This window comes from Accipiter gentilis, chromosome 1, assembly GCF_929443795.1.
Source record: "Accipiter gentilis chromosome 1, bAccGen1.1, whole genome shotgun sequence".
Lineage (NCBI taxonomy): Eukaryota > Metazoa > Chordata > Aves > Accipitriformes > Accipitridae > Astur > Astur gentilis.
The window spans coordinates 32,104,354-32,131,029 of NC_064880.1; the positions used below are offsets into that span (position 1 = coordinate 32,104,354).

The 26,676-nt window shown below is 36.6% G+C and overlaps 2 protein-coding genes across 5 annotated transcripts in view; one reads left to right on the top strand and one right to left on the bottom strand.

Annotated features, from left to right (window-relative positions):
• Window positions 1-10,302, top strand: part of SLC25A12 (solute carrier family 25 member 12) — a 52,120-nt gene extending 41,818 nt beyond the window's left edge. The window contains exons 14-18 of the mRNA XM_049812214.1: window positions 4,161-4,301; window positions 6,290-6,428; window positions 8,720-8,878; window positions 9,065-9,155; window positions 9,678-10,302. Of these exons, the coding sequence (XP_049668171.1) occupies window positions 4,161-4,301; window positions 6,290-6,428; window positions 8,720-8,878; window positions 9,065-9,155; window positions 9,678-9,867 (720 nt within the window). The 3' untranslated portion in view covers window positions 9,868-10,302. The remainder of the gene's footprint in view (window positions 1-4,160; window positions 4,302-6,289; window positions 6,429-8,719; window positions 8,879-9,064; window positions 9,156-9,677) is intronic.
• Window positions 10,303-13,050: 2,748 nt separating this feature from the next.
• Window positions 13,051-26,676, bottom strand: part of DYNC1I2 (dynein cytoplasmic 1 intermediate chain 2) — a 30,560-nt gene continuing 16,934 nt past the window's right edge. For all 4 annotated transcript variants that reach the window (XM_049812226.1, XM_049812244.1, XM_049812234.1 and 1 more), the window contains 11 exons: window positions 21,113-21,202; window positions 20,687-20,849; window positions 20,495-20,594; window positions 19,869-19,994; window positions 18,753-18,899; window positions 18,308-18,421; window positions 17,819-17,952; window positions 16,657-16,801; window positions 15,688-15,828; window positions 14,547-14,672; window positions 13,051-13,833 (listed from right to left, as the gene is read on the bottom strand). In XM_049812226.1, coding sequence (XP_049668183.1) covers window positions 13,720-13,833; window positions 14,547-14,672; window positions 15,688-15,828; window positions 16,657-16,801; window positions 17,819-17,952; window positions 18,308-18,421; window positions 18,753-18,899; window positions 19,869-19,994; window positions 20,495-20,594; window positions 20,687-20,849; window positions 21,113-21,202 — 1,400 coding nt within the window. In that variant the 3' untranslated portion in view covers window positions 13,051-13,719. The remainder of the gene's footprint in view (window positions 13,834-14,546; window positions 14,673-15,687; window positions 15,829-16,656; window positions 16,802-17,818; window positions 17,953-18,307; window positions 18,422-18,752; window positions 18,900-19,868; window positions 19,995-20,494; window positions 20,595-20,686; window positions 20,850-21,112; window positions 21,203-26,676) is intronic.

The following is a 26,676-nucleotide window of genomic DNA, read 5'->3' on the forward strand; positions in this document are numbered from 1 at the left end:
CCTTCAAAATCTTGAAGACACTGTACTTCTTTCAATATACTTTAAACAGATAAAGTTAGAAGCAGAATTAAACTTTACTGCTTTATCTTGATCTTGACTGTGGACATTTAAAGTTAGGGAGAAATTTATTCTTTAGTAAAAAAGGCAGTAAGCTTACTGTAGGTGCATGAACAATGACAGCTTTGCCTCGAGAAAGAAGTGCAAGTTCTTGTTGATGTTTTTAAACTAGACTGTTTTAAGTAAAATCTTATTTTAGCTGCTTGTATGGGACATACTTGTGGTCCAGGATGTGGTGGCTTCAAAAAGGAAGGAAGGAAGGGCTTGAAATAGGCCTCTCCCCCTTTGTAGCATATGCCTCTCGGGTGGAATTGGAAAGGGCAAGAGGTCTCATGTTGCAGGGTCATTTGTGTATTTCCTTCAGCCTTTGGCATGTCATGGGGCGTTTGCTGTGGGATCTCAAACTACATCTTTTCTCTCATAACCTTTGCTGTCAGATTTAGTTCCTTTATTTGCTCCTTGTAGAGTTATTTTACATGACATTAAGGTTAAGTAGAAGCTTTTATTACTGGTATTTTTGATGTGTATGAATAACCTCCATTCAGAAACAAATTTGTCAACCTTTTTTAAAGTGTCTGTTATAATTCATGTGTGAAGGGAGGTTTTTTTGTGGGGGGAAATCTAGATTTAGTGCACCTTCTCCAAAAGAAATTCAGGGACTGCAATATATACCTCTGTGTGTATATACACGTGCACATGTATTTAACATACATAGCTGACGTAAGATATTTTGAAAAAGAATGAAATGATTGCCACTGACTTGCACAGAAGCATGGAGATTTGTATTGCAACCCTGCACACTCCCAGTTCGTTTTTATTTGGAGATCCTTTGAGTCACTCTCCTCTGCACCCTCTTCTGGGGAGTGCTCTTCCTTTGTTCCCCAGGCAGCACTCTTCTCTGCCTCACACGTTCTTCCTCAGATAGATAAGCAGCCATTTACTTGAAAAAAAACCTCAAAACCAAACAAAAAATGACCCTCGCATTCATTTTAAAAAAAATACACAATGAAAAAGTGAGTTTTCTTCTGTTACATGTTCTGTATTAAAACCAGTACTTGTCTTGTCTGTACTTGTGATGCCTAAGGACCTAGCAGATTCACACAATTCCTGTGAATTCAGTGCTCCTCTTCATGTGAATCAAATCACTGCTGTGCAGAAAAGTTTGCTGAGCTCCAAGTATAACACTATGAAAAGTCAAGACTGGGATAGAAATACGTATTGCTAGTAGGGAGTATTTAACTGGGTATCTTGGCAGTTACAGCTCTTTTTGAGAAAGCTGCCTGTCGAGAAGTTTGTCAACACTGTAAATACTCAATGTTCAAAGTGTTAATATAATTAAAGAGCTTTTCAGATGGTTTTCTACTGATAATATAAGTATATGTTAGGGTTTTCCTTATATTTTATTTTGTTCAATAACCCAAATCATCAAGTAATATTTTAATATTAATATTGTCATAATATATAAATCTGTATTAACTATATACAATTTGTAACATTGTATATATAACTAGTATTGCTACTAAATTATTAAATGTGTTGTGTTTAGAGTCTTCTCTTTTCATTTCTGTATTAGAAGAGGGCTGTTGCTGATTTTAACAGAAATGTAGGCAGTTGGGCACCTAGGAGAGGAGAATGTTAATTGCAGGAAGATTGAATTCAGGGTAGAAAATGGAAATGTTTATGAATTGGCCTATTTGTGTTTCTATGGTGGGTGTTAGGCAAATAGGAAGAGTTATTTTGGCTGCTCTGCAGGATGTGCTAATTTATAACATTGAAAATAAAAAATAGAATTTCACATACATATGTAAACAAAGAATGCATATGTAATAGGCAGGTAGCTGGTAATTGTCTAGAAGGAGTGAATTTCTAGCTTAGTGTCTAAAGTTAAAGTTATTTGAATTTTTTGTGTGGTGTGTTATATTATGTAGAAAGAGCATTCTGCTTAGTGTTTTATCTACCAAAATTATTTAAAAAAATGATGTAGGGAAATGAGAAACATTTGAAATTTGTTTTCTGTTTAGTGCGATATAAACAAAAAAATTGGTTATTGTTTAACAGAACTTGCCAGATGCAAATTTTATTTAGATTGGAACTTGGCCTAGCAGGACAGCCATTTCATCTTGCATGTATAGGTGTGTATGAACTGGGAAAGAAGAGGTGAGAGGAGAAGTAAAGAGAGTCTGAAGAATGGCTTTGCACATGAGAGGTGTCAGGTAACAGTAAACACTGTGCAGTAAGTCCAAGGAACAGAGAAGATGGGATCAGTTTGGCTGGTCTGGGACTTCTAGTGATCTTCCTGATGGTTGCAGTAGATGTCCACAAAAATGTAGGCTTTGATTTTCTTTCAGAGAGGTGAAGAAGCGAGGGAATAAAACCGAAGATTAACAACCTAGACTGATTATTTGAGTGGGAAGTGTTAAAGACAGTAACTACTACAGTGGAGATAATTAAGCAAAAGCAGGAGTTGATCTCCCACTGTTTGGGTCAAGGTGCTTTACTAAAGCCATAACAGTGATGATTCTACATGTCAACATTGAGGGAATTAATAAACGGTGCTTGCAATTAAAGGATGGCAGTGTGGTCAGCAAAGGTTCAGTGAAAATTTTGATGCTTCGTGCCCCCTATCCCGTATATGGTACCCAAGCGCTTGGTTGTTCTCGGTAAGAGCTGTTAAGGTTTGCAATGCTCTTTTGTCTCAAGTCTAGAATAATTCAAGTTACGAACTTCTAAGGCGTGCTTCAACACTAATATCAAGTTTATTCTGCCTGCTGCTAGAGAGAGGAAGATTGTGCTATAGGCAGAAAGGATTAGCGTTCATTAGTTCTGAATCAATTAGCAGAGAACACCATGCGTGCTGTCCAGGAGGTGCTGTAGCAGACTATTGATTTTACTTCACACACACCCACACACACCCTGAGCATCACAAAGAAAGTTTATTTCCTGGGCAGTTTGGAAGTGGAAAAAAAGCTTTAATTGCAGATGTTCTGCATCTTTTTCCTTCAGTAAAGTTTGATGGGTTGGAGGAGTAGATCAGGTTTAAGAGCAGCTTTTAGATTGTGGAAGAAATGCTTTTTAAAGTTGGCTGTATTCAAATGGTTATATGCCATAAATTTTAAGGAAGTGGTTTTAATTTTTAAATGAAAAAAGGTGACTTAGGAAGAGGGGGAAAAAGAAAGCTTAGTGAAATTTGGCTGTTTTGTGATTAACCACACACTTCTCCAGAAATGAATGGTAGTACCTACAGCAAACCAGGGAGAAATCTAAACGTCATTTTAAATAGGTTTATGTGCTTCTGAAACTGAACTGTCAGATTGAATCTCTCTCAAATCTGAAACATAGTTCTTTGAAAGTCTTTGGTTAAAGTGCAGAATCTGAAGCAGCTCTGCTAGGAAGTTTGCAAGAACTATGCAGGAAGTTCAGCACTGCTAACAGAATATTTCCTGCATGTAAAACCTGTCATGCTCAGCTCAGAGAAAGATAATGACTCCTGTTTCTATCTACTATCATATTTTGAAATGTTGCTCTTCCTATTTAAATTTTATATTTTGTTTCCACTTAGGACAATTAAAGGCTGCTAAACAAAACTCCAAACACCTTTTCTAATAATTTAAAATTACACCATTAAATGCAAATTTACTTCTTAAACAGCATCACCACTAAATGCAAATAACATGTCTACAGATTGGTGATGGATTATTATTGAATAAACATAAGGTCGTCTTTATATGTGTTTGATGCTCTAGTAGCACAAGTCTAGTGATTATTTTAGTTTAATATTTCATGAAATATCTGATAGACTTTTAAACACAACCACGACTTTTAGAAAGTGGTATCAAGGAGAAAAACAGAGACAAACTGAGTTAATCAACCTCTGTGGACTATAAATATATAAATGTAAAAATTTATTCCGTACAAACCCATGATTTCTGATTCAGGGCTTTTAACTTCCAGACAGGTGCTTTATTAAATACCTCGTGCATATCTTTACATGAGACTATCAGCCAGTGCAGTAAGAAATGAAGGCACTCAGCACCTTGCAGAAGTCAACCTGTCACCACATGCTCTAGTAACGCAATTTACTTTCTTTTTCTTTGGGTTTGCAGGCAGGAGCTTCCCAGGTCATCTTCACTAATCCTCTGGAGATTGTAAAGATTCGGTTGCAGGTAGCAGGAGAAATTACTACAGGACCCAGAGTCAGTGCCCTCTCTGTTATAAAAGATTTAGGCATTCTCGGTCTTTATAAGGTATGTTTTTCTGCTTTGAGCAGCTTCACCATTTTATGTTTTATGCTAAACCTTTACACTGTTGTAACAAAAACTGTTAAAAACAAAGACATCTTTTGAATTTAAAACCAATCTCTTCCTGCAGGGCAGCCCCACAGTGGAAAACTGAAGAAAACCCACTTCTATATTAAGGCAGTGGGATACAAAAAATACTCCCCCATTCTATCCTTTGGGCTTTTATGCCAAGCTACAGGGAGTCCTGTATTGCAGACCTGCTGTCTTCTGGCACTGATCATTTCGTTTGGTGGGGTTTTGTGAAAAGTTTCTTTAGCTTTTCTGTGTGTTTTTCTTACGTTTGTTTTGAATCTCTGTTATCTCTATTGTTATCTTTGCAGCAGGATATTCTCTTTGTCTTAATAATTTGATGGCAGTGAAACAGTAGTGGAGTTTAGTAGGATTCAGATTTTTAAGAAGTTAAGTGGTGGGATTTGTCAATAACAAATTCCACTAAAAAAAAAGCCCATACTGTACTGTATTTCAGCAGAATGCCAGTCAACAGATTCCTTCCCTGCAGGTATACTTACTACAGTCATTACAGATCAGATGTAATGGAGCAGAAGCTATTAGTTTTCTTAAACAAGGAAGAGTATTTCTTCCTGTATCTTCTGCCAGTGCAAGGGGTAATAGGTAAATTCAGCAGTTGTATTAGCTGTGCATTTACAAAATGTCATTTTACATGATTTGTCCACATACCTGCAATAATACTGTAAAAATGTGCAAATTTACTTTTAGAGTTGACGCTTTTGTTTTGAATTCAGTAGATGAGATTCACGACCACTACATTTCCTAAAGATCATAGGTGTTTTGGTACATGGGACAAAATTACCATTTCTGTTTGCAGTGATTAAACAATTGAGCTTACTAAAAATTCTCCTGTTCTTTAGAATTGCATTATCATTTGTGAAAAACTGTAAGAACTTATTTTAGAGCATAAAGTATCTGCGTGAAAATAATTGAAGGAACACATTTCTCTATAGCAGGTCTTCTGGTTAAGCCACGTAGGGTTTGTGATATGTGCTGTTAATATCACTACTGGGTGACTGGCATCGGGTGGGTCCATTGTGTGGAGGCTGCTGGCTTGGAGTATACCAGTTGGGTATTTAGGCAAGGAGTGGTGTTTTTTGTATAGTGCATGCTTTCAGGGTATGCAATGAGATTTTTGGACGTACAAGGGCTTATTTGAGCTTTGTACAGGGTTTATTTTAGTTGGTAGCAGACTGATGACTGAAGTTACTAAAAGAAGAATATTAGATATGTTTGAGTATTCCACTGTTTTTACACCATGCAAAGTTCTGTTAAAGGAACTTTAACGCCCGTTTGTGGCCAGGAGCTACTCCTTGCACTATTATCATAGGCTGCTAGTTTTGTCTCCCTGTATCTTCCCCTTACTAAATGCTTCCCATTTTGCAGCAGTTTCCCTCTTTTTACTGACCTTCCAGTACAGCTTTTTCAGTCAACCAGATGATGATCGGTGGAGATCAGTATGAGGTCTTAACAGTTCTCACTGGTATTTTAGTAGTGCTTTTGTGTTTGGTGGAAAAAATGGCATGCAAAGACTTGTCTTGCTGCTTCCATGGTTGTGGTGGTTGTCAGCAAGCAAGGCATAAGGACAGACCTTTGTCACTTTCTTCACTGCATTTGGACACATCGTATGTCAAAGATATTTATCCTAGGTACTGATGTCAGGATTGATGTCACATATTGCTTACCGAAATTAGACATGAACCTTGACTCTTCCTCATTCTAGAAACTTACTTTAGATGTGCTTTATTCTTTTTTTCAAGCTCAACCCTACATCTTCTGTTTCCCTGAGACATCTTATTTTCTGTGTTATTTACCTGGTAGATCAAAAGAATTGGTACTTCTTGGGCTCAAGCTGCTTGCTGGGTATCAATTTTAATCTTATTTACAAAATTGATTTGTATTATGTCTCTTTTTCTATGTGACAGGGTGCCAAAGCATGTTTCCTCAGAGACATTCCCTTTTCTGCAATCTACTTTCCTGTTTATGCTCATAGTAAACTGATGCTTGCTGATGAAAATGGCCATGTGGGAGGGCTTAATCTCCTTGCAGCTGGAGCCATTGCAGGTAATTTTACAGAATGTTTTCTAGAAGTAATTTTTTTTTTTCTTTTAGTGAGTGATATTTAATATTCATTCAGTAGCCCCATATAAAGGAAGGGTACTGTACCATTGTATCTGATTTATCTGAATTTGATCACTGTTATCCTTAGTGGGAGGTGATGTAATTTTGATGAGAGCTAATTACATTTGCATAATGTGGATAAACAGCGTAATGCAGCTCAGCAACTTGTAGTCAAATTTGATCTGTCTGTCTCAATGGGGTTTTACTTGTTACTGTGCTCTCAGAGTTGAAGGCTAATTTGAATCTTTGATGAACATAAGATGAGAGATCATAAGAGCTAAGGAGAAAATGACTTACCTAGTTTTGGATTCCTGAATAACTGAGAAGAAACTTTGTTCAAATGTAATTGCTAAAAATAGGGCATTAGTTTGTAAAGAAGCTGAAGTTAAAGTATCATACCCTGAAACTTAAAATATTTTAAGGCTTCTAAAAAATGTTTAGTATAAAGAGAATATGCAGTGGTGATAAAAAGTTGTTTTTAATAGAAGTAGGAACTGTAGTGGTGGTCATCTAAAAACGTGGACACAGATGGTCAGATTCTGCACTGCCACAGACTGGATCACTAGGATGAAAACCAGGTATCTGCAGCCTCTCAACTGTGAACGATTCAGTGTTGGAATCTGTGCAGTTTAGAAACATCAGTGGCTGACCGGACCTTTTGTTACTTGTTACAGTCATAAGGAATCACTATATATACATCAGTCATGAGCCATCTGTGTGTAAAGAGCAGTTTCCCATATTGGACTTGATACAGAGCTTGGCTGCACCTGCTCTTTGCCAGTTGGTAGGTTCCTCGTGCCAGAGGGAAGGGAGAGACCAGCTAGGAAACTACTAACAGATTCGTAGCCCTGTTTATTCTCAAGTAATGCAGAGCTGCCACGAATGGAAGATTATTTAGCTTACTGTACTCACAGAAGCACATACAAATATTATTATTTAGCTTGTATCTCATACAAAGACTCACTGTTTTTACATTACAGGCTTCACAGCTTCTCTTTGTTTGTTTGATTAATGTTTCTGGGTCACCCATACTAAGTGATGAACCCTATTAAAAACGCGTGTAAATCGCGTAGGCCTAGTTTTATAGCATGTACAGGAGTCTGCCTTTCTGAATTGCAAATTTCAAATTCCCGATTGCTCAATCTATTCCTGTTACGCATGCGCAGTAGGGAAGAATACAGTCTGAACATACTTGCCTGTAAAGGAAAATCTGCATATGTCTGCAATTAGCATATGCTTGTAGGCTTAACTGTATTGCTTCTGTTTTCCTCTAAAACATTCTCAAGTGATCAGCAACACTTCAAAGTTTATGATCACCTATGCAAATCGGTGACTTGTTAAATTTTTAATTCAATATTAACCAATTGTAAAAGTTCAACAGAAGTCAAAATCAATTTCAGAATTCTAAGTCAAAAGATGGTTTCTCTTCTTAAGAGGATGACATTTTTACAGCATTCAGAAGTATTCAGAAATATCTCAGATAACACAGTTGTATACTGTGGAGTACATTTCTGAAAACTTTCTCCTTTCCTTTGACTAGAAAGCTGAGAGTGGTGCCTTGGAAGTGGAGATTTGTTCTTCCATCACTGTTGGCTATTATCACGCTGTTGGTACTAAGCAGGCTTGTAAAACACCTTCATTGTCCTCAGTCTTTTTATGGCTTGCCTATTGAAGTAAGCAGCGTCTATTCTCCTACAGAACAGTCCAAACAGCAGTACAGACATATTTCTGTAGAATAGGTGTTTTAAGTAGTAGTTTTCTTATTAACACCTTTAACAAATGGATGTGTAGGATTCAACTTCCCAAATCAATCATCTATGTAATTTGCAAAATATGTTGTAGAGTATTAACAAATACAGTAAGGTTGCACAACTAATTTTTGTCATGGATATCTCTTATTACATATATAGCATGTGTGAATTTAAAAATGCTTCTCTTATCTTTTTGAAACTACCGATAATGACAAACCACTAGAAGATGTTGAGAGAATTGCTGTTGATAGTTTATTATTTTCTTTACTATCAATCAGTTATAGCCTTTAAATTTAGAAGAAACTCAAAACAATTATACCAAGCACAACAGTTTATATTAGCATCAAGTGTAAGAACTTGCATTTTTAGTAATGTCTAATCCTTGAAAAAAAATTTAAAGTTTGCAGTTGTATTTTTCAGTTAGAAGTGTTTCATCTTTTACAAGATTCTCTGTGCAAATTAAATGTGGTTTTCTTCTAAAAGGTGTGCCTGCTGCTTCTTTGGTAACCCCTGCTGATGTCATCAAGACAAGACTGCAAGTGGCAGCTCGCGCTGGTCAGACAACATACAGTGGAGTTATTGACTGCTTTGGAAAGATTCTAAGGGAAGAAGGTCCTTCGGCTTTTTGGAAGGGAGCTGGAGGTGAGAAATGTGCTCTGAATATTAAGGCTGACCCCGAATCTGCAAATTAGCACTTGCTTTGTTAAGGACTCAAATTAGAGCAGTAGTGACAAGGTTTGATTCTGAAAAACATAACCTCTTGTTAAAAATGTTTAGCATCTCTCCTGAGAAATTTTCTTTGACACTACGATTTGTAATATTTAACAGCTCGTGTGTTCAGATCTTCACCCCAGTTTGGTGTTACTTTGGTCACTTATGAACTTCTGCAGCGATGGTTTTATGTCGATTTTGGAGGCATGTAAGTCAAATATTTGCTTTTTTGGAAAAACCGGCCAAGTTAAAAAAGACCTTACTTTTTTTTCATACATGGGACCTCTTAAACTTGGTGACTTTGAACAACTGAACTTAAGATTGCAGTATGCAAAAAAATCCCCCCCTCCTCATATAATTGAGACAAACTCACCTGTTAATTCTAAACAGATCAGAATAGAAAGAGCTATTTCATATTTATTTTAATACACTACATAAAATTTGTATTTCCACTCTATTTTCCCTGTGCCATTGGAAGTTAAAAGAATTTACAAAGCTATCAGTAAAAATGTAGCTTCACTTTTGGCCTTGATTTCCCATTAAGTAGTGGTCTGAACTCAACTTACTTTACTAGACCAGAGAAGTGAATTAATTAAGGTCAGCTTTAACAGTCTTCCATACTCGGACAAAAGCCTTAAGTATTTAGTCTATCTTTTGTAAAGTTATTCAGGCTTAAGAAAACACTTTAAATAAAGGAAAGGCTTTTTTTTCTTTTTCTTTCTTCAAACAGCAAACCTTCCGGATCAGAACCTACCTCAAAAACTCAAATTTCAGATCTTCCTCCTGTTAACCCTGAGCACATAGGTGGATACAGACTTGCTACAGCTACATTTGCTGGTATAGAAAATAAATTTGGTTTATATCTTCCTAAGTTTCGATCTCCTGGCATTACCTTGGCTCAACCAAAAGGTAGCAGCTGAATCCTGAAAAGATGTTTCAACCTAACAAAGTGATGCAGTGAAAAAAAGTTCACAAGAGTAGTACTGTATTTTTTCCAGTCAGCTGCATGTTGTTCTAGCTGAACTGAGCTTGCAAATCTAATTACTCATTTCTAATATTAATACATACCTGCATTTATTTTATTTGCACAAAAGAAACTGATTGAAGCTGTGGTTCTATGCCTTGTTTTAACCAGTGGCATGAATCTGTAGCCTAGACTTTGCCTTGCACAGCTTGCATTTAATGTAACTGTACATATTGTACATCTTTGTACAGAGACATCATGGCATCTATATACGTACATTTATATAATGGGTATTGCAGTTCAAAATAGTTTGAAATGTACAGAATGTTTTGAAGGTGTTTTGTTAACAATCACGACAATAAAATATTTAAAACCACTTAAGTCAGTTCACTACTTTGTGTTTATAGAAAAGTTGTCTAGTGTGTGGGTTTTTTTCCCCTCCACAGGTTACAGATTAAAATTTAAACATCAGATGCACCCATTTAATGAATCTACAGTACAGAACATAGCCTCTGAAGGAATGCATTTCACTGCTAGTTACAGCAAAGGTATTAAAATGCAATGTGCTGCCTTGTAAGAGAACACAGTAATTAGATGAGCACATGCAGTATTTTATTTTGCAGCACTACTTTGTAACAAGGAATTCCCTTAAAATACATGTTAATACTAAATGTGTGATAGATCTTACCTCTATGGTAGTGTATTTTAAAACAAAATGAAATATTTGCCAGGTATTAGCAGACTCAAGAATTTTTACAAGATTTATTACTCAGAGTGCTTTTTTCCAGAATGGAAGTTTTTTTTATAAAAAAGTGAGGGCATTCTCCTTATTTCTAGATTGTTTTACCATTAAAAAATTAGGCTATTCTGGAAAAACCCAAACAAACCACACCCACTTTTACATTCTTTTTATCTGCAAAACTGATTGTTTAGATTTCCAGTTGAGTGGAAGGCTAAGTAAAAGGAGAGGAGAAAGGAAAAGCTTGAACTATTTCTGGCCTAATGTCTGCCAAAAGTTTATTTAGTGTAATTTTTAAATGCAAAAATGTCAGAGGAAACAGGGGTGTCTAGATTTCTACAGTTCTAGAAGAAAAGTAGTTATATTACCCCTATAGCCAGAAAAGAAATGGGTGGGTTTCCAGCCTTGCTTACTGAAGTATGACAACCTTCAATCTTTAGTTTTACATGTTTCTTTCAGGATTAAACATGCTGAAGTACAGTGTATCCCAGTGGTATAAACCGATTTGAGGTTCTGCTGTTTTATTGCTCTGGTGACAGCAGGCCAATATGAAGAGTTTTAGTGGCTTCTAAGTTAGTTAATGGCTTCTTAAAAACTAAACACTACAGACAGACAAGCCTTTCTTCAGTTCTAGCCTCTAAGCAAGATGCAAAATCTTTTGGTGCTGAATAATATTTAGTGAGCTAAAGGTTAGAATACACGGAACTTGGGAGTTTGATCACTCTTCTGCAACATGCATATATGTAACCCCATTAGAAGGCTTCCAGTCTTTGGTTTTTTCTGTTTAAAGAACTACGTGTTCTATGGAGTTTTCTAGAGACAGGCTTCCCAGGAACTCTCTCCCATATCTACGTATTTTGTTCTGTGTTTTCTTAAATAGATAGAAAAATGGTAGGTACCTACTGGCATTTAATCTTAGTCACAGTTTGTTGAGTGGCTTGATCAAGGCCTTAGGAGACTTTACAATGCAAAATAGCATTTGTATTTCTTACAGCTCCAAAACCAGACAGTGTGGCTCCCAGAATGATCATTTACAGTATCTAGCATCACTGTTGCTCTCGTAATGTTGCAGGTATGGGTTTTACAATATCTTTAACCTGTACTCAGCTGTTTTGTGAGGGAGGAACACAAGCAGGAATGAATACAGAATAGTTCAGTGAAAATTATTAAAAGGTTGAAATTATGTAAAACTAATGCCATATGACCTATATGTTTATGCCACAATCCATTGAAAGAAAGCCTTATATTTTCAGAAATCCAGTAGGTAAGTCTGAAGGAAATGTGTTATTAAATGAGAAGTAATCATCTCAGTAGAAAAAACCCCAAACACCCACCCCCCTGCCTCCCCCTGCCAAAAAAACCAGCAAGACAACAGAACATTCTGCTTGTTAAGAATTCTTGTGCCTAAAGGGTAAAAATCATCACATGATATGCCTGTTCTTTATATAGTTCACATGTTTCTCAACTGAACACATAGCTGCTCTCCTCAGGTTCAGGAAAACATACAAGGTAAATGTAAAACTGAACAGCATGACTTTGCATTAAAAAGAGGGGGGGACTTTTGACAAGCCAACACCACTGGGAGCCAAATAAATTTCACTTTCAAACCCACTCAGAACAAGAACCTCCTGAAGGCAGAACTGCTGTTACTGCTGCCTGTGTCTCTATGAGGTGCTTGTAACAGAACTGAGATAAGGAGAAATAGAAAAAAAAAACCCCAACTTAAAACACAAATGATGAAGGAACAATAAGAATGCTTCTGGACATAAAGCTGATTAAGGAATATAAACCTATTTCCTACTTCTAAGCATATAAACCAGCTTTTATGGCAAAGCCATAAACTTGTAGCAGATTAAGAATACCAGAAACAAACCTAGAGTCATAAGTTAAAGAAACCAATACTGGTTTGGTGCCCAGTTAGTAAAGTCAGAATATTTACTAAAAAACCAAAACCCCACAAACAACACCCCCCCCCCCCAACCTGAAACCCAAACTCCGTCTCAGTGGGAAACTTTATAATGTCCTAAGAAAGAAGTATTTAACAAAAATTCCAACCATTCTGTTTCAAGCCATTGAGAGGTTTTGTTTCAATAAAAATGTTAAAAAGCAATGAAAATGTCTTTTTTTAACTTAATACGGAAAATCAGTAGCAAGTCTGTAGTTAACAGAATGCAAATCGTCATGCTACAGAAATAAAGTGAAGATCTAGTTCCTTATCCTTTGGAAAAGAAAAATTTGACAACAGTAGCCTTTTTCATTTTGCCCAATTGCTACAGTAGGAAGTGGAGGTCAGGGGCAGAAAACAACTCCATGATGTGTGTAGTAAAATGAAACCAGCAGCTCCCAGGAACTCTCTACTCTCAAACTACTGAAGGGACACAGATTAGGGGTCAGGGCAGCTGACAAGTGCTCATATAATATTTATTTATGAATCAGTCTCACCTTTTAATGTACTAATTCAAACAAAATAACTCATTATTATTAAATACGCATTTCATTAATTCAGGTCCAATTATCAAGTAAGTTTGTAACTACAGACAAATTTTTATTCACATGTATTACCCACTACCAGAGTCTGAGGCTTATCTATATATAAACAATGAAACTTACTTGGAACATACGCATGCATATCCATGGGTAATTTGAAGAGTTCAAATTAAAGAATGCTTCAGAAATTTACTACCTAATGAAGGTTAGTCTGTGGAATATAGAAAGTTTAGTTTAGAAACAGAACTTTTACTTTTCAGAAATAGATACTATTACAAAGTGGAAATTTCAGAAGCCCAATAGTAAATTTACATCAGGTTAGTGTTTCAGCAAAAGAAGTTCCTTGCAAAGTCAAATTTAACTGTATTAAAAGTTACACAAATCCACGAATGTGCTTGTAATTTATATATAAAAAGTGACAATGCAAGATCAGATTTCAGTGATCTTAATACATTTCAAAGTCCATAGCTGAATCCATATATTCCTCCCTTAAGCTATTATTTGAACTGACACATGCTTACACTTTTTAAGATTTGCATCAAATCATTCACAAGCCTACCACTGCTGCCTATTTTTAATGATCTACGCCGGTATGCGGGTTGCAGCTTCCTCTTCTGCATCAGCTCTGTTAGCATTTATTTCTGCCAGCGTTCGACCAAATCGAGTCCACTCATCACTGCGTGGAACGGCAACTTGCTGTTGACAAAGAAAATGTTATTTAAGCCTACTTATAAATAAAAACTGAGCTCATTTTGTACAGCAGAGTGCTTAAGCAATGTTCAGAAGAGGTTCCAACAGAAAAGCTTACCTTTATTTAGTGTAACTTTTAAAATAGTCTGAACATCAAAATCTCTAACTAATAAAAGAAGCAGAATTTGAGAATCTGGTATTTAAGTATGTAATGGTACTATTACAAGCTCGCATGACAGGTCTCCATCTCAGAGACTGCCTCCAAAGGGCACTACTAATGCTGTATCATCATCCCATCAATTAGTTACGTACTACTGCCGTACACGTACTTGCAATAGCAACAGCTTCACTGTAGGAACAAAGTCAAGACTGCTTCACTGCAGAATTTTTTGTTCAGTACTTCTCATGCTATGGTCAGAATTCACATGCCAGGTATAAAGAACATAAAATCTCTACAAACCAACCCATTGATTCTTTCATCTTATTTCACCAGCCTTACAACAATGTTTTTATTTTTTGATTGGCTGCCAGATGGCATGCTAAAAAGTTATGCTAGAATACCTGAAATAGACACAAAAAGGAAACATTGATTTGAAAATAAAAATTACGCATTATTCCTCTAATCAGAGGGGAAAAAAGTTAAAAGCAAGTTGCTAAATAAGAGTCAAAGAAACACGAGTGTTTTGTAACGTACTTTGCACAATAAATGGTATACATACCTCTCCCACATCATATATAACTATTTGTCCCTCTGAATCGCCTACAGCAATCTCTCTCCCAGAATGCGTCCATCTCACACGGTTCAGAGCAGGATTGCCCTCCACAGTAATGCTTGCAGTTGGCACCTGTATCCATTTAAAACACATTGCTAAAAATTCCATAATTCCATAAATTAGAGATTACAGAACACACCTAGTCCCTCAGTGTTGTATCAAAAGAAGTGCCCAACATTTCAGCTGAGGCAGAGTATGTAAATCTCAAAGACTCTCAGTGGCCTTAAGCTATCACCAGTGACATGACCAAAATGACACATCTTCTTTCCCTTGGCCAAAGTACAAACATCCTCTATCAAAAAGCCCATCTGCACTCTTGTCATGAGGCAGGAGGCCTAGACATGCATTCAGTCAGACAGCAAGGAGGAACCCTGGGATCTCAAGAAAAGATATGACAGAAGGCAGGGGTGAAGTCAGCTGCTTTGGCAGGTCAAATCCTGTCCAAAGGCTAGAACCAGGTAATTCCAGTTTGAAGCCATAGGCTGGCATATGCTCCTACAAAACTGCTCTTTCTTCTACATGCAGTTTTAAGAAGGTGAGATTTAAGTACCAAGTATCTGTCAGGTTCTTCCTGTCACCTACATCCAACAAGTTTAAATCTCAGAAAAGATTCATACTATAATTAAGTTTATAACTCACACCAGAAAACCCAAACATTCAATTCTCTAAGTTTAGAAACAAATTACAATTTCACTGCAATAGTAATATGGCAATAGGAATAACAGTGGTGTGTGGGTAACAGGTTTGTTCACACTGTTAAGCTATAGGCTGCCAGGGTCATACTGGGGGAGGTCTATAATCACTTTCACAACATGGATCAGTGTTACACCAGCAGATGTTTTGCACTTCTGCTACAGGTAAAACAAGTTAATTACCACTGTAATTCATTATGAGGAGTCATCTGAATTACAACCTTGTAATCAAAGAATGATACTTATTACACAGAAACTACTGGAACTACAGAATATTTAAGAACAACAACAAAAAAACAGACCAAAACGCTATGGTAAACTCCTGACACTTTTTCCCCCCCGGAGTGTACAAACACTTTTCCAGCTACATTTGACTGTTAACCTGACTGCCTCACCTCAGTATCGTTGTTGAGATTCCACAGGTCAAGCCTGCCCATCCCATCCACACAGGCAAACAAGGCAGGGTGAGTTGGAGACCACATCACATCATAAACATAATCTGAGTTGTCTTCAAAGGAGTAGAGAGGTTTATTATTCTGAAAAAAGCAAACATAATACAATACCCAAACTCTGCACTTCAAAACTATAAAGCTAACAGGTAAAGCAAAATACAGAACTTCAACAGCATTATCAGCAATAACTAAAAAGCAATTAACATTTTGACTTACTTTAAAAAACGCCTCCACAAAAAGCAGCCAAAAATTAATGCTATTATTAAAGGGATGCTTTCCAAAGCATGCAGCCTTTTTGCTGGCTGCTACTATAAAACAAACTAGTAGCAAGCCAATATAGTAAGAGATTGTAAATTTAATGCATTAAGAATCTTGTCAATCAAGCCAATGATAACATAGTGACAGCACTTCAGACTATTACTGGGAGATTGGGACTCTGCTTCCTCTGCTTTGCATTCCTCAGGGCATCAAACCAACAGAGAAAGAGGTAATTCTGGCAATGGGAATGACAGATATTTCAACTGTAAGCCTCAGGGAGTTTAACTGACATCAGTTTTGGTGCTGTCCCCATAGTCCTCCACAAAATTGTAGCAAAACATTTGCCCTATGCATAATATGAAGTAACTGATTTTACAACATTTGGTTACATTGTAAATCGGTGTTGATAACAAAGGGCAAAAGGATGAACAGAATGGATCAGAAGTATAGAAATTATGTACAATCAGAAAGCAAAGCTTTATGTTGCCAACTATAGTTTTGTTCATCAGCTGTCTCCTCTTTGCAAGACTGTTGCTAGGATCCTAGAGAGCTTCACACGACTTCAGTTTACTGAAGTTTCTTAAGTAGCTTACATTATAGCACCACCTTGTGTCAAGGACTACAAAGAAAATCACTGAACTATCTATTTGTTACCTTAGTTGTCCAAAGCTTTACTGTCCAGTCAAAAGAAGAGGTGACAAAAAGATGCGAGAAGTCTACAGGTCCAACTGCTGCATGGCAGTTGATACCTGTGATTGGTCCCTGGTGTCCTTCAAACATCTCACTGATTCCAGCTTTGCTGTTTTAGAATATATAACCAGGGTTAAATTATCTGGAAACCATACATCTGCAGACAGAGATAGCACTGAAATGCAATTTATATATAGCCACAAGACGATTTTGCTGCTTTGTATGGATGTTACCCCACTGCAAAAGGCTTCATCACATCACAACAGGATCACAGAAGACCAGGCTTGAATGTGGACCTTAACTTTGACATCCGTTTTCTGCTAACCTTAAGTGCCAAAATATACCATAGGGAGAAGAGACTCATTCAGCAGGTATCAGTCCACACATTTAACTATGTTGTTCTCCAAGCAATAGCTAAAACTTCCATTCATACAAAGAACGAAATCCAGTCCTCAGAAATGAGCATAAAACTCCCAGTGACTTAAGAGAAGTTGCATGTACCTTATGGACACAGGGTTCAGACATAAAACAGTAACAATATATCCCTAATAGCCTCCTATCAGAAACGGTGAAAAAGAAGGGGAGAACAGATGGGAAGGATGTTACACAAAAGTGATACAATTTTGGGTATTTTGGAACCAAAAAGCTGTGCAGCAAGGTGATGTGTATTTGAGATGAAACCTGGACACTCAATTATATTTAAGAAAGCAATTGATAAGATACAGTCAGACAATTTCAAAATAGATTGAACAGCAGGAGAAAAGCTAGCCAATTTAAGATTTGTGCGTGATGTTACTGTACAATTATCTACAGAACTGATACGAAGTTTGGAATGTTCTGCTACAATTCAAATGAATAAAACCACAGTGACCTACGCTGCCCTCATCAACACAACTCCTAGTTACTGAAGGCAGCATAGTAGCAATTCAATATTCCAACTTCTTCTGGTTTTAATGAAGCTCTTACTCAGAGAAAAAGTGCACATGAATTCATATACAGCTATTTTAAACTCCTTCAAGACAAAGGAGTAAATATGCACTATAAATAATTTTAGCAGTGTAAAGCATGCGGGGACTCATCCTTTCACTATTTTTATTTCTTCTGAATAATTAAAGTTTGTATTCACCTGCCATGACGGCATGCAGTGTACACTGAGCCTTCTTCACTACCAACAACAAAGTTGTTGACATCTCCGATAGGGAAGGACATGCAGGTAACAGCCACGGCCTTGGACTGTTTGTGAACCAGCTCCATGCTATCCTGTGGTGAAAATAGCAACTTAGTTAAAAAAAAATACCAAACAACTGAAATATTAACATCTACAAAGTCATTTAGATTTCTCAATAGAAGGTTGAGGGGTTTTTTTATTTTACTTGTACAAAATTGGGCAAGAATAAGAAAGTTATTTCTTGTTAAAATTGTGTTCACCACTAACACAAGTGCAAAAATATACAAAAGGATCAACAGACAATATTTGATCCCACAGGCGGCGAAGTATTTTATTAAATACTTATCAAGCTGCCTTAAGTATAATTCTCTGTGTTGGGAAAATGTTTATTAATGCTTTTTAGATTAAGTTTTTACAAAATACTATATATATCCAAAGATATCTTACCTGTGGTTGCGAAAGCATGTCCAGACTCCAAGAGCATATTTTCCCATCAGTTGAGATACTAATCAAGTTATGAGCATTCTGGGTCCCAACGACATTTACACAGTAAACTGGGTGCTAAGAAATGTAAAATACCATCAGAAAAAGGAATTTCCAAGTAACAACCAATTCTGGTATAATTGATATACAGTAAAATATACAACTTCGCCATTTAACAAAGCATAAAAGATTGATCACAGTACAGTACAAAGAATACTTCCCTATAAAACTGTTACTTGTTTTTCCTGACGCTTGGATTTTTATGAATAGCCTAGTTCTTCAGTGATAGCATTGGCAAAATATGGACATAAACATTTAAGCGTTATCAATCAAGTGCACTGGACAGAGTTTCCTAGAGGTTAAATACTTCTCAACAGGGAACAGTCCTTGAAGACATTTTACCCCCTACCGTGTGAGCAGCAGCTGAAAGTGGAGTTCTCTGCACTGGGGTTCTCTTATTGCTGCGATTATCCCATAGCACTATTTGGCCTGAGTATGTGCCACCAACCACCAGATTGGGATGAAATTTTGCAAATGTAGCTGACATCACTGCTGACTGAAAGGAAAAAAACAAACAACAAAATACACAAAAATCCCCTATCATTTAACGATGCTATGTCTAAAGCTAAAGAAAATGGGACCAGATATCAGAGTAAGTTCTTTGCCTAGATTTATTCAATACGCTATTTCACTGTCCAATTACTTAAGGATTCACAAACCCTTTGTGAACCCCCAATTGTCTTTTAGTTTGAATTTGTATTCATAAAATGAAGTCTCCCTCCTCTTTTCTTTCATAGGTATACATTTGTATTCCTCCTACCATAGTTTATTTGCAAGGGAAGGCCCAGTAATGCACAAGATGTTAATAATGTTTTGCCACATTCTGTGGTCATTTTCTTAGAGAATGTACAAATCCATTTTGATATAATAAAGTTACTTTTGCAACCTGGGCTTTGACAGTAATCTGACAACACAAGATTAAATTTTGATTCAGCTATGTAATTTTTTCAGAAGTATGGCATTTTGAAAATAAAGTGGCTATCCCAGGCTTGGCATAATGGAAGAGATCTGTATGGTTTTAACTTTCAGAAAACTACTAGAAAACTTCCACCTGCCTTTTTCTTGACGCATATGTTTCTAGTTTTCATCCTTGCTCCATCTCCTCAGGCCATCTTCATTTTATTCAGTAAACTAAGCTCTAGTAGTATACAATCCCACTCAATCCCCTTACATACAAACCTTCTTTGTGGTTCAACCATTGCACAAAAAGGTTTTCTGGTTTTTAAATAAAAGTTAAAATAACAAAATGAGTTCTCAAACAAGACTGAATTCTGAATTATGTCAGAAATTCTGAAACAGAATAATATTTCTAAACTGAAATCTCTAGCTATCAACATCTGTTTGCAAATACATGTGGTTAAAGTGAATGCCAGCCCAATTAAATCATTATGTTGATAAGCATAAGAAAGGTACTTGTCCAAATTCATCAACATAATATCTTTAGCCTCCCAACACAGAATCGTACCTGGCAGTGAAAGACATACTCTGGGGTAGTTTTCTTGTACTTCATATTCCATACAAGGGCCACCCCATCAGGCTCATGAGGTGCATCCTCATTGTTGTTGTAAGAGGCTACAAGCAATTCTGGATACTGTACGATAAGTGAAAAGACTCAAAGTAAGCACGATGACTAGTTAATGGTCCAGACAATCCTAGAATTCTTGTTCTCTTTTGCCAAAATAGCATTTAAAAAAACATCGAAAAACAAAAGCCACCTTACATTATATGTGAGAAATTGTCAGTTAAAACCGTAATTGTTTCAAATTTAGCTCATAAAACAGCATTAACATACACATTAGAGTCTTGTTCTGTCTTTCATAATAACTTGCTTGTGAACATAAAACCCAGTACTTTTAAGCGAGCTTTTTTTAGTTTAGAAACAAATATGCCAAAGACTTTCTTCATAATACAAACCTTTTGCTACTTTTCACAACAGATTAACAGCTCTGTTTCCTTTTTGCAAACAATGGAACACGTAAGAAAAGCATTTAGAAATACAGCCGGTATCAACTGTACTTATAGAAGGGTCAAGCACATAAAACTAAAAGAATTTACAAAGATAACTGCTTAATGCAAGCAATATTTTTTTACCTGAGATGACCAGTCCAAACAACTGACAACACGATGCTTTGACCAACGTTCATCAAAAAACTGCCTATTTAAGGACAGTTTTGCTCCTGCTTGAATCTCTCTATAAAGGCAATTAGCAGATATTAATCTTGGATCACTTTTTCAATTACAAATATTGCACATTCACAGTAAAGTATTCAACATTGACATTACCCTTCTTTGTCTTCTAAGTCTCTTCCACTGTAGTCAAAGAAAATGTTGATTTGCTCAGAAAGGGCTCTTTCGACAATCCTTGTGGAGTGGTCAAAGAAACTTAAAAATTCTTCAGAATGCAAAATTTGTTGTTTTTCCTCTTCCGTAAGTTCATGAGGGGCAGCTGGAAAAGAATTATATAAACATTCTCTGGACTGCATACTTTCACCAATTCTTTCCAAGAAAGACAGAGTATTTATCATGATATTGGAAAATTTGTTTCCTAACATCCCTAGATTTTAAATCCATTTTTACATTTTATATTTTGCTAGCTGATTGTTAAAATGCAGTTCAAATTAATTTCAACTTAATGGAAAGAAAACAAGTTAAATGTTTATTGATGTCTTTCTTTACAGCACACTCAGAATGTCTTGAGGTGGCCTGTACCTTCTTCCTCCTCCTCTTTTTTTAATGTTTTTTCTTCCTCAGGTTCAGCTAATGGTTTTGGTGCAACCACATCATCTTCATCTTCCTCATCTAAGGAGAAACATTGTGGTGAGAATGTCAATGTTTTTAAAGAGCAACAGTAACATTCCATATGAATCTCAAATAAGCTGATGTAAAATGGTATCATTTAGCTTAAAATGGTTAAATTTGTAAAATGTAGTCCCCAGGATAACATTATCTCAAACCAAAAGATCACTGGAACACTGTCTACACCTGGATTTTAGTGGCACTAAATTATGTAGTTGTATAACCTGAAATAAGACACAGAAGAAATTGTAAAGAATCCAAAGTGGAAATCTCTCTTACAAGCATTTATGATTCCACACAAAACCATGTGGTGGATGCATGTTCTGTGTAACATACTGACACATTAATGCTGTAGAATAAAGAAAAATCAAACGTCTAAAATAGTCTACAGAGCAGCTGCTTACTTGTGATCTGAAACCATCACAGTCTAATGGGTCTTCATATGGCATGAAGATGGCTTACATTAGCTTTCAGGTTGCTATTCCAAGAGGCAAATTTTGCTAAAGATAATAGCAGGGAGATTACATTTTTTCTGTCATTCTAAATGCAAGTCTCGTTATCTGTATCATGTTTGGCAATGAGAACTTTACAGCCAAATGTGTTTTCCCTAATTGCAATGAATAACATAAAATGTTAATGCTGGGGAATACTGACAAGGTTTACAGCACTTTCTGCATTTCTACATTTTTTCTTTGAATACTGTAAACCAGAAAATAACTTTAAATTACTTAGTGTTGTGGAATATGCATTTCCTGGCTTTTCTTCATCCACTTTCTAGAACAAGCTTCTGAAAAGACTATTTTTATTGGTTAAACAGCTATGTCATCTGTTTATAAGGGAATGGCAGCAGGAATGTGTTGCATGCCTCATCACAAGCAATGAGACAGTATTCAACAGGGACTAGACATGTTTGTTGCAGCCATCTCCCTGACCCAATCTTCAAAGTTAGCTAACAAAAAAAAAAACCCACCCAACACAAAAAAACCCCACATGCATGCACGCACAAAAAAAAAGGGGGGGGCGGGTGGTCAAGGGATGGGAACCAGCTGCCAAGGCATGGTCCCAGCAGCTAGGCCAGCTGACTAGATAGCAACAACCAGATGGTACTGCTAGGATTGTCTCTCTGCTATGAGGTGGCAGTGGGATGGCACAACATTTTTCTGCCTGACTGCTTCCAATCATGTCTTTCCCCAATGGCAAGCCTGTGCAATTACCAGCACTCCAGGAGGTCTACAGACAAGCCTTTACCCTGCAAACAAAATACAGCTTGTAGGCCATACCAGCTGCCAAACCACACACATAGTGATAGGTTTAAAGAGGTCTGAAAATCTTTCTAACTCCATAGTATAGGCAATAAAAATATAACTGTACCTGCAGGAAAGAAAGCTTTAAATGACACCGTATAATGCACACAATAATACAAACTCCAACTTAATCAAAATGATAATGACGTATGCCAATCCTACATTACTTGAAATTGAGCGATTTTTACGTTCTGACAAGTTTACAGAACTAGGATAAATGGCATGAATGATTTCAATATATGCTCATACTTTTGAACCAAATGGTGAAGGTTAAAATCTTTCCTTTCAAGGGCCTCAATCAGCCACAAAGGAAAACAGTAATCACTGTCTTTTCAGCCAGCCCAACCGCATTTGTCAGCCCTTTCTCCGTCAATGCAGCCAGAGCAATCAACCTGCCAAACATTCAGAATGGAAAAACAATCTGAAAATACAGGGTATAATGCACCTGCCAGTGAAAATGGCCATTTCAAGAAAAGCTAGTGATCTCAGTGACCCTGCTGAGGAGGCGGTGGTGCAAAGGGGAAAGAACGCGTAAAAGAATTCTTAGTGATCTCCACTCTCTTGCACATTGACACTTCCTTACAAAGCATGCCAATTACAGCTTTTGTGCTACTTAAAAAAAATGAAAGCTTTTTTGGGCAAAATAATCACGCAGAGAAACAGAAAGACACTGCTCGTTTTTAGATGGATTCGCATGTACAGCGGACTGAAATCTGAAAACTGTGTAACTTGTAGCAATTCTAAAGAATGGAATTCTTAATGTCAAATCACTATAGGTGTGAACACCGATTAATTAAAAATGTAATAGGAGTTAACACACATGATTTTGAGAACCACAAATACAGGACCACATATTCACATTACAGCCACTCGGATAAAAATCCCCCTCTTGTTCACCCTGCCAATCAATCTCGCAGATTTAAATGATGCCTTCAAATTCAGAAATTTGGTTTTGGGTCACCCTGGATACATTATTCTAGCTTTGAAAGTCCCAAATTAGAAATTTCAGCCCAACCCCCCATTAGTTATACTACACTGATTCTAAGTACCATTTTCAGTGACAGGAGTCAAATTCTTGTCAAATGCAGATGGTCAACCCCTTAGTGCTAAGTGACCTTCTAATCTACATATTTTATTTAAAAGATCATATAGTTGATTGCTCCTGCCTTTTTATGTTTGAAACATAAATGGCATATATTATAGAGAGATCTAAATTCCTTCATAGTACGTTCACTGCATACAGCCAGCTGATATTACCGCATTTAAATGCAGGATACATCACTTATTAAAATATTCTCAAAATATCAGACTTGAAACTGAACATGTCATCTCACTGTGATTTATCTGTAACTACATAAATCGAAAGCCTTCTCTCTAAAGAAAAGTCATATGCAAACTTTCTCATTAAGGGATCTCGACAAAAAACCAACCCCAACACAAACCAAAAAAACCCCACATACAGAAGTTCTTGAACTCATTATCCAAAACTAGGATGCTTTCTTATCTGAAACTAGGATGATTTCTCACAGAAGTTTACAATCAAAAAAGGCAGCATGAAGTTGTTGGACAACAGAAGAGAGAAGAAATTTTTGTCTTAATTACTTCTCCTGTCCTTCCTTTATCTTGAATTTATTTAATAACATGCCAGATGCTGGTATTTGCAAGGAATTGGCATAACAATAATATATTACCCAGCAAACACTCAAAGATTGGACATAATATTTCTGAAAAAGTTCCACATCTAGTAAGCCAAGAACCCACGATACAGTGGTATACTGCATTCAAGTCAGCTACATAAACTTGGAAACCTTAAAGCCACTGCCCAACTCATCCTCCTTATTCATTATTGACTGTACCTACTGGCATTCTATGCCACTTCAACTGTCAATATACCAAATACAATTTGGCATTTAAAAAAAAGCTGCTAAGACTTAGAAAAGTCACAGGGCCATGAAGACAGGAAATGGGACTTTATGTCACATCAACATATTGATGAAGAGTCGTTATAATATGCTAAGGGGTTAACTCCATGTTATTTCTGACAGACGAACAAGGGATCTAACGTTACAAACTGAGCAGTAAAGATTGCATAAAAATAGCAGCTACTTTAATAGCAACAAATTTCTTGTCAATTAATGCTAAAAACAGGCTTAACGAACCACTGAATTTTTACTTTGAGTTAACATCAAAATTGCGATGTATTTTGGCAAGACAGAAAGAAAAGCAGTGCTGTAAATTAGGCTGCACCTAGCAATAACACTACAGAGTGAAGTTCCAGTTGTCTGAGTAATCTGGTGCTGCAGAGTAGGTTAATCAAAGTTAAATCATCTGTGAAATGGGTGGCTTTTGTTAAGCCGAATGTCTTCATATCAAGTTTTCCCATCTATATTTCACTGTACATTTAAGACATGTACAGGATAATAGATGACTACATAAGGGTCCTTTATTTCTTTTTAAAATACCAAAATTGAAATATGGTACATTCAGTGTAACAGCATTCAAGAAGCCAATCCTATGCACCAAATTGTTATTACTCTGCTTAAGTCAGAATTAAAAGGACAAAAGTGCTTAATATTTTCATTGTGTCTTGGAGACTTTACCAGACAGTAATTCCTCAAAGAGTGGAGCTAATGCAATAATATTGTCTGCAGTAGTTGTGACTGCACGTGCACAATATTGTACAGCAGCACTAAATAACAAGTATCCCATTAGCCCAGAAAAGCCTTAACTGTGACAACTAAGCAGAATCATATTCCCCTATATGCCTATCTTTCTTTGGATTAACTACTTCAAAGACTCATACCACATCTTTATTGGGCATACTGGTGACTAATCTCTTTCCATGCAAATTTGAACAATATGTTAGCAAATTACAAAGGAAGAGATCAAACAGTATAGTAGAGAACAGTGTAGCAAGAAGTACAGATAAGAAAAAAATTTAGCACGAATGACTGCAGTACTCTACGTGGTGGCCAACACGGAGCCTGCACAACATTAAGACATATACCAGAGTTCACATCTGAATTGCATCTCTGTTGCTGAAACTGCTTCTGCTGTCTGCTAGAAAGAAATGAGCGTGTGAAGGCAACACAATTTCAAATGTATTTCCAGAGAGCAGATCTGAAAATCTGCTGCCTGATAGAGCATGCTAAGTAGAGGCTAAATATCAGACCTAATAACCAGTTGACCACACGAACTAAAAAACATGTCCACCAAAACTGGACAATGAAGGAAGCAGGCAGCAGTGTTATACACAGCATCATGGGAAGCAAGAAATTGATTTAGATAGTAGAAAAGAGGATGGCAGAACAAGGATGCTGGGGAATGGAACAGCCTAAACACAGGATGTTCATGTTAAGATGGTGACAAAAGTTGCTGAAGTGAAGTAATGGCATAGAGCTGTAGACACTTGGGCTTATTAGTTATTAAGTAAGGGAGAACAGCTCCTGGTATGGCACAACACTTTTATCAAGCCAAAATAAATTTATTTGGTTCTTAAACAAGATAGCTATCATTACCGTATCACAGAATGACAAAAACCCAAAACCCAGGAACAGGACGTGCCAAGAGAACAACAACAAAAAAAAGGGCATATTTTCTCTGATATATTCCTCAGAACAATGAACCATTTCTTGATTTAATTTCGTTTCTTTTACATAATACAGCTGCTACAGAAGAAGAAGCCTTAGAAGACTAAGGTTATTGAAAATTCTGAAGGAAAAAAAAACCTCAAAAGTGTGTGTGGGAAAAAAAAAAAGTACCAAAGACAGACATGTGTCAGTATTTTCATCAAAACAAGAAGTTTGATAACACCACGACCACAAACCTGACACCATCTCTTACTGTGTTTCTCTAGTCACTTGTATACATGGGACCTTGAGGAAAGAGCACCTCTGGGTTACACCCGTCATATGAAAAGCCTATAAAACAAGTATTGCAGATTCACCTTCTCAGTCTACTTTGGATGTGGGCATCTTCCTATAAGAACTGTGAAACATGCTTATTAATTTCAATTAATGGGGAAATTTAATATTCCATACTGTTCAGAATACAGTGAATGACTTCCTGTGGCAAAGTACTTAGCACTCTAGAGATGATTCAATCTCTAATCACAGAATGTAACTGATTTCTAGGAGAGATCTTGATTTTATTGTTTTACAATGTTATAGAAAG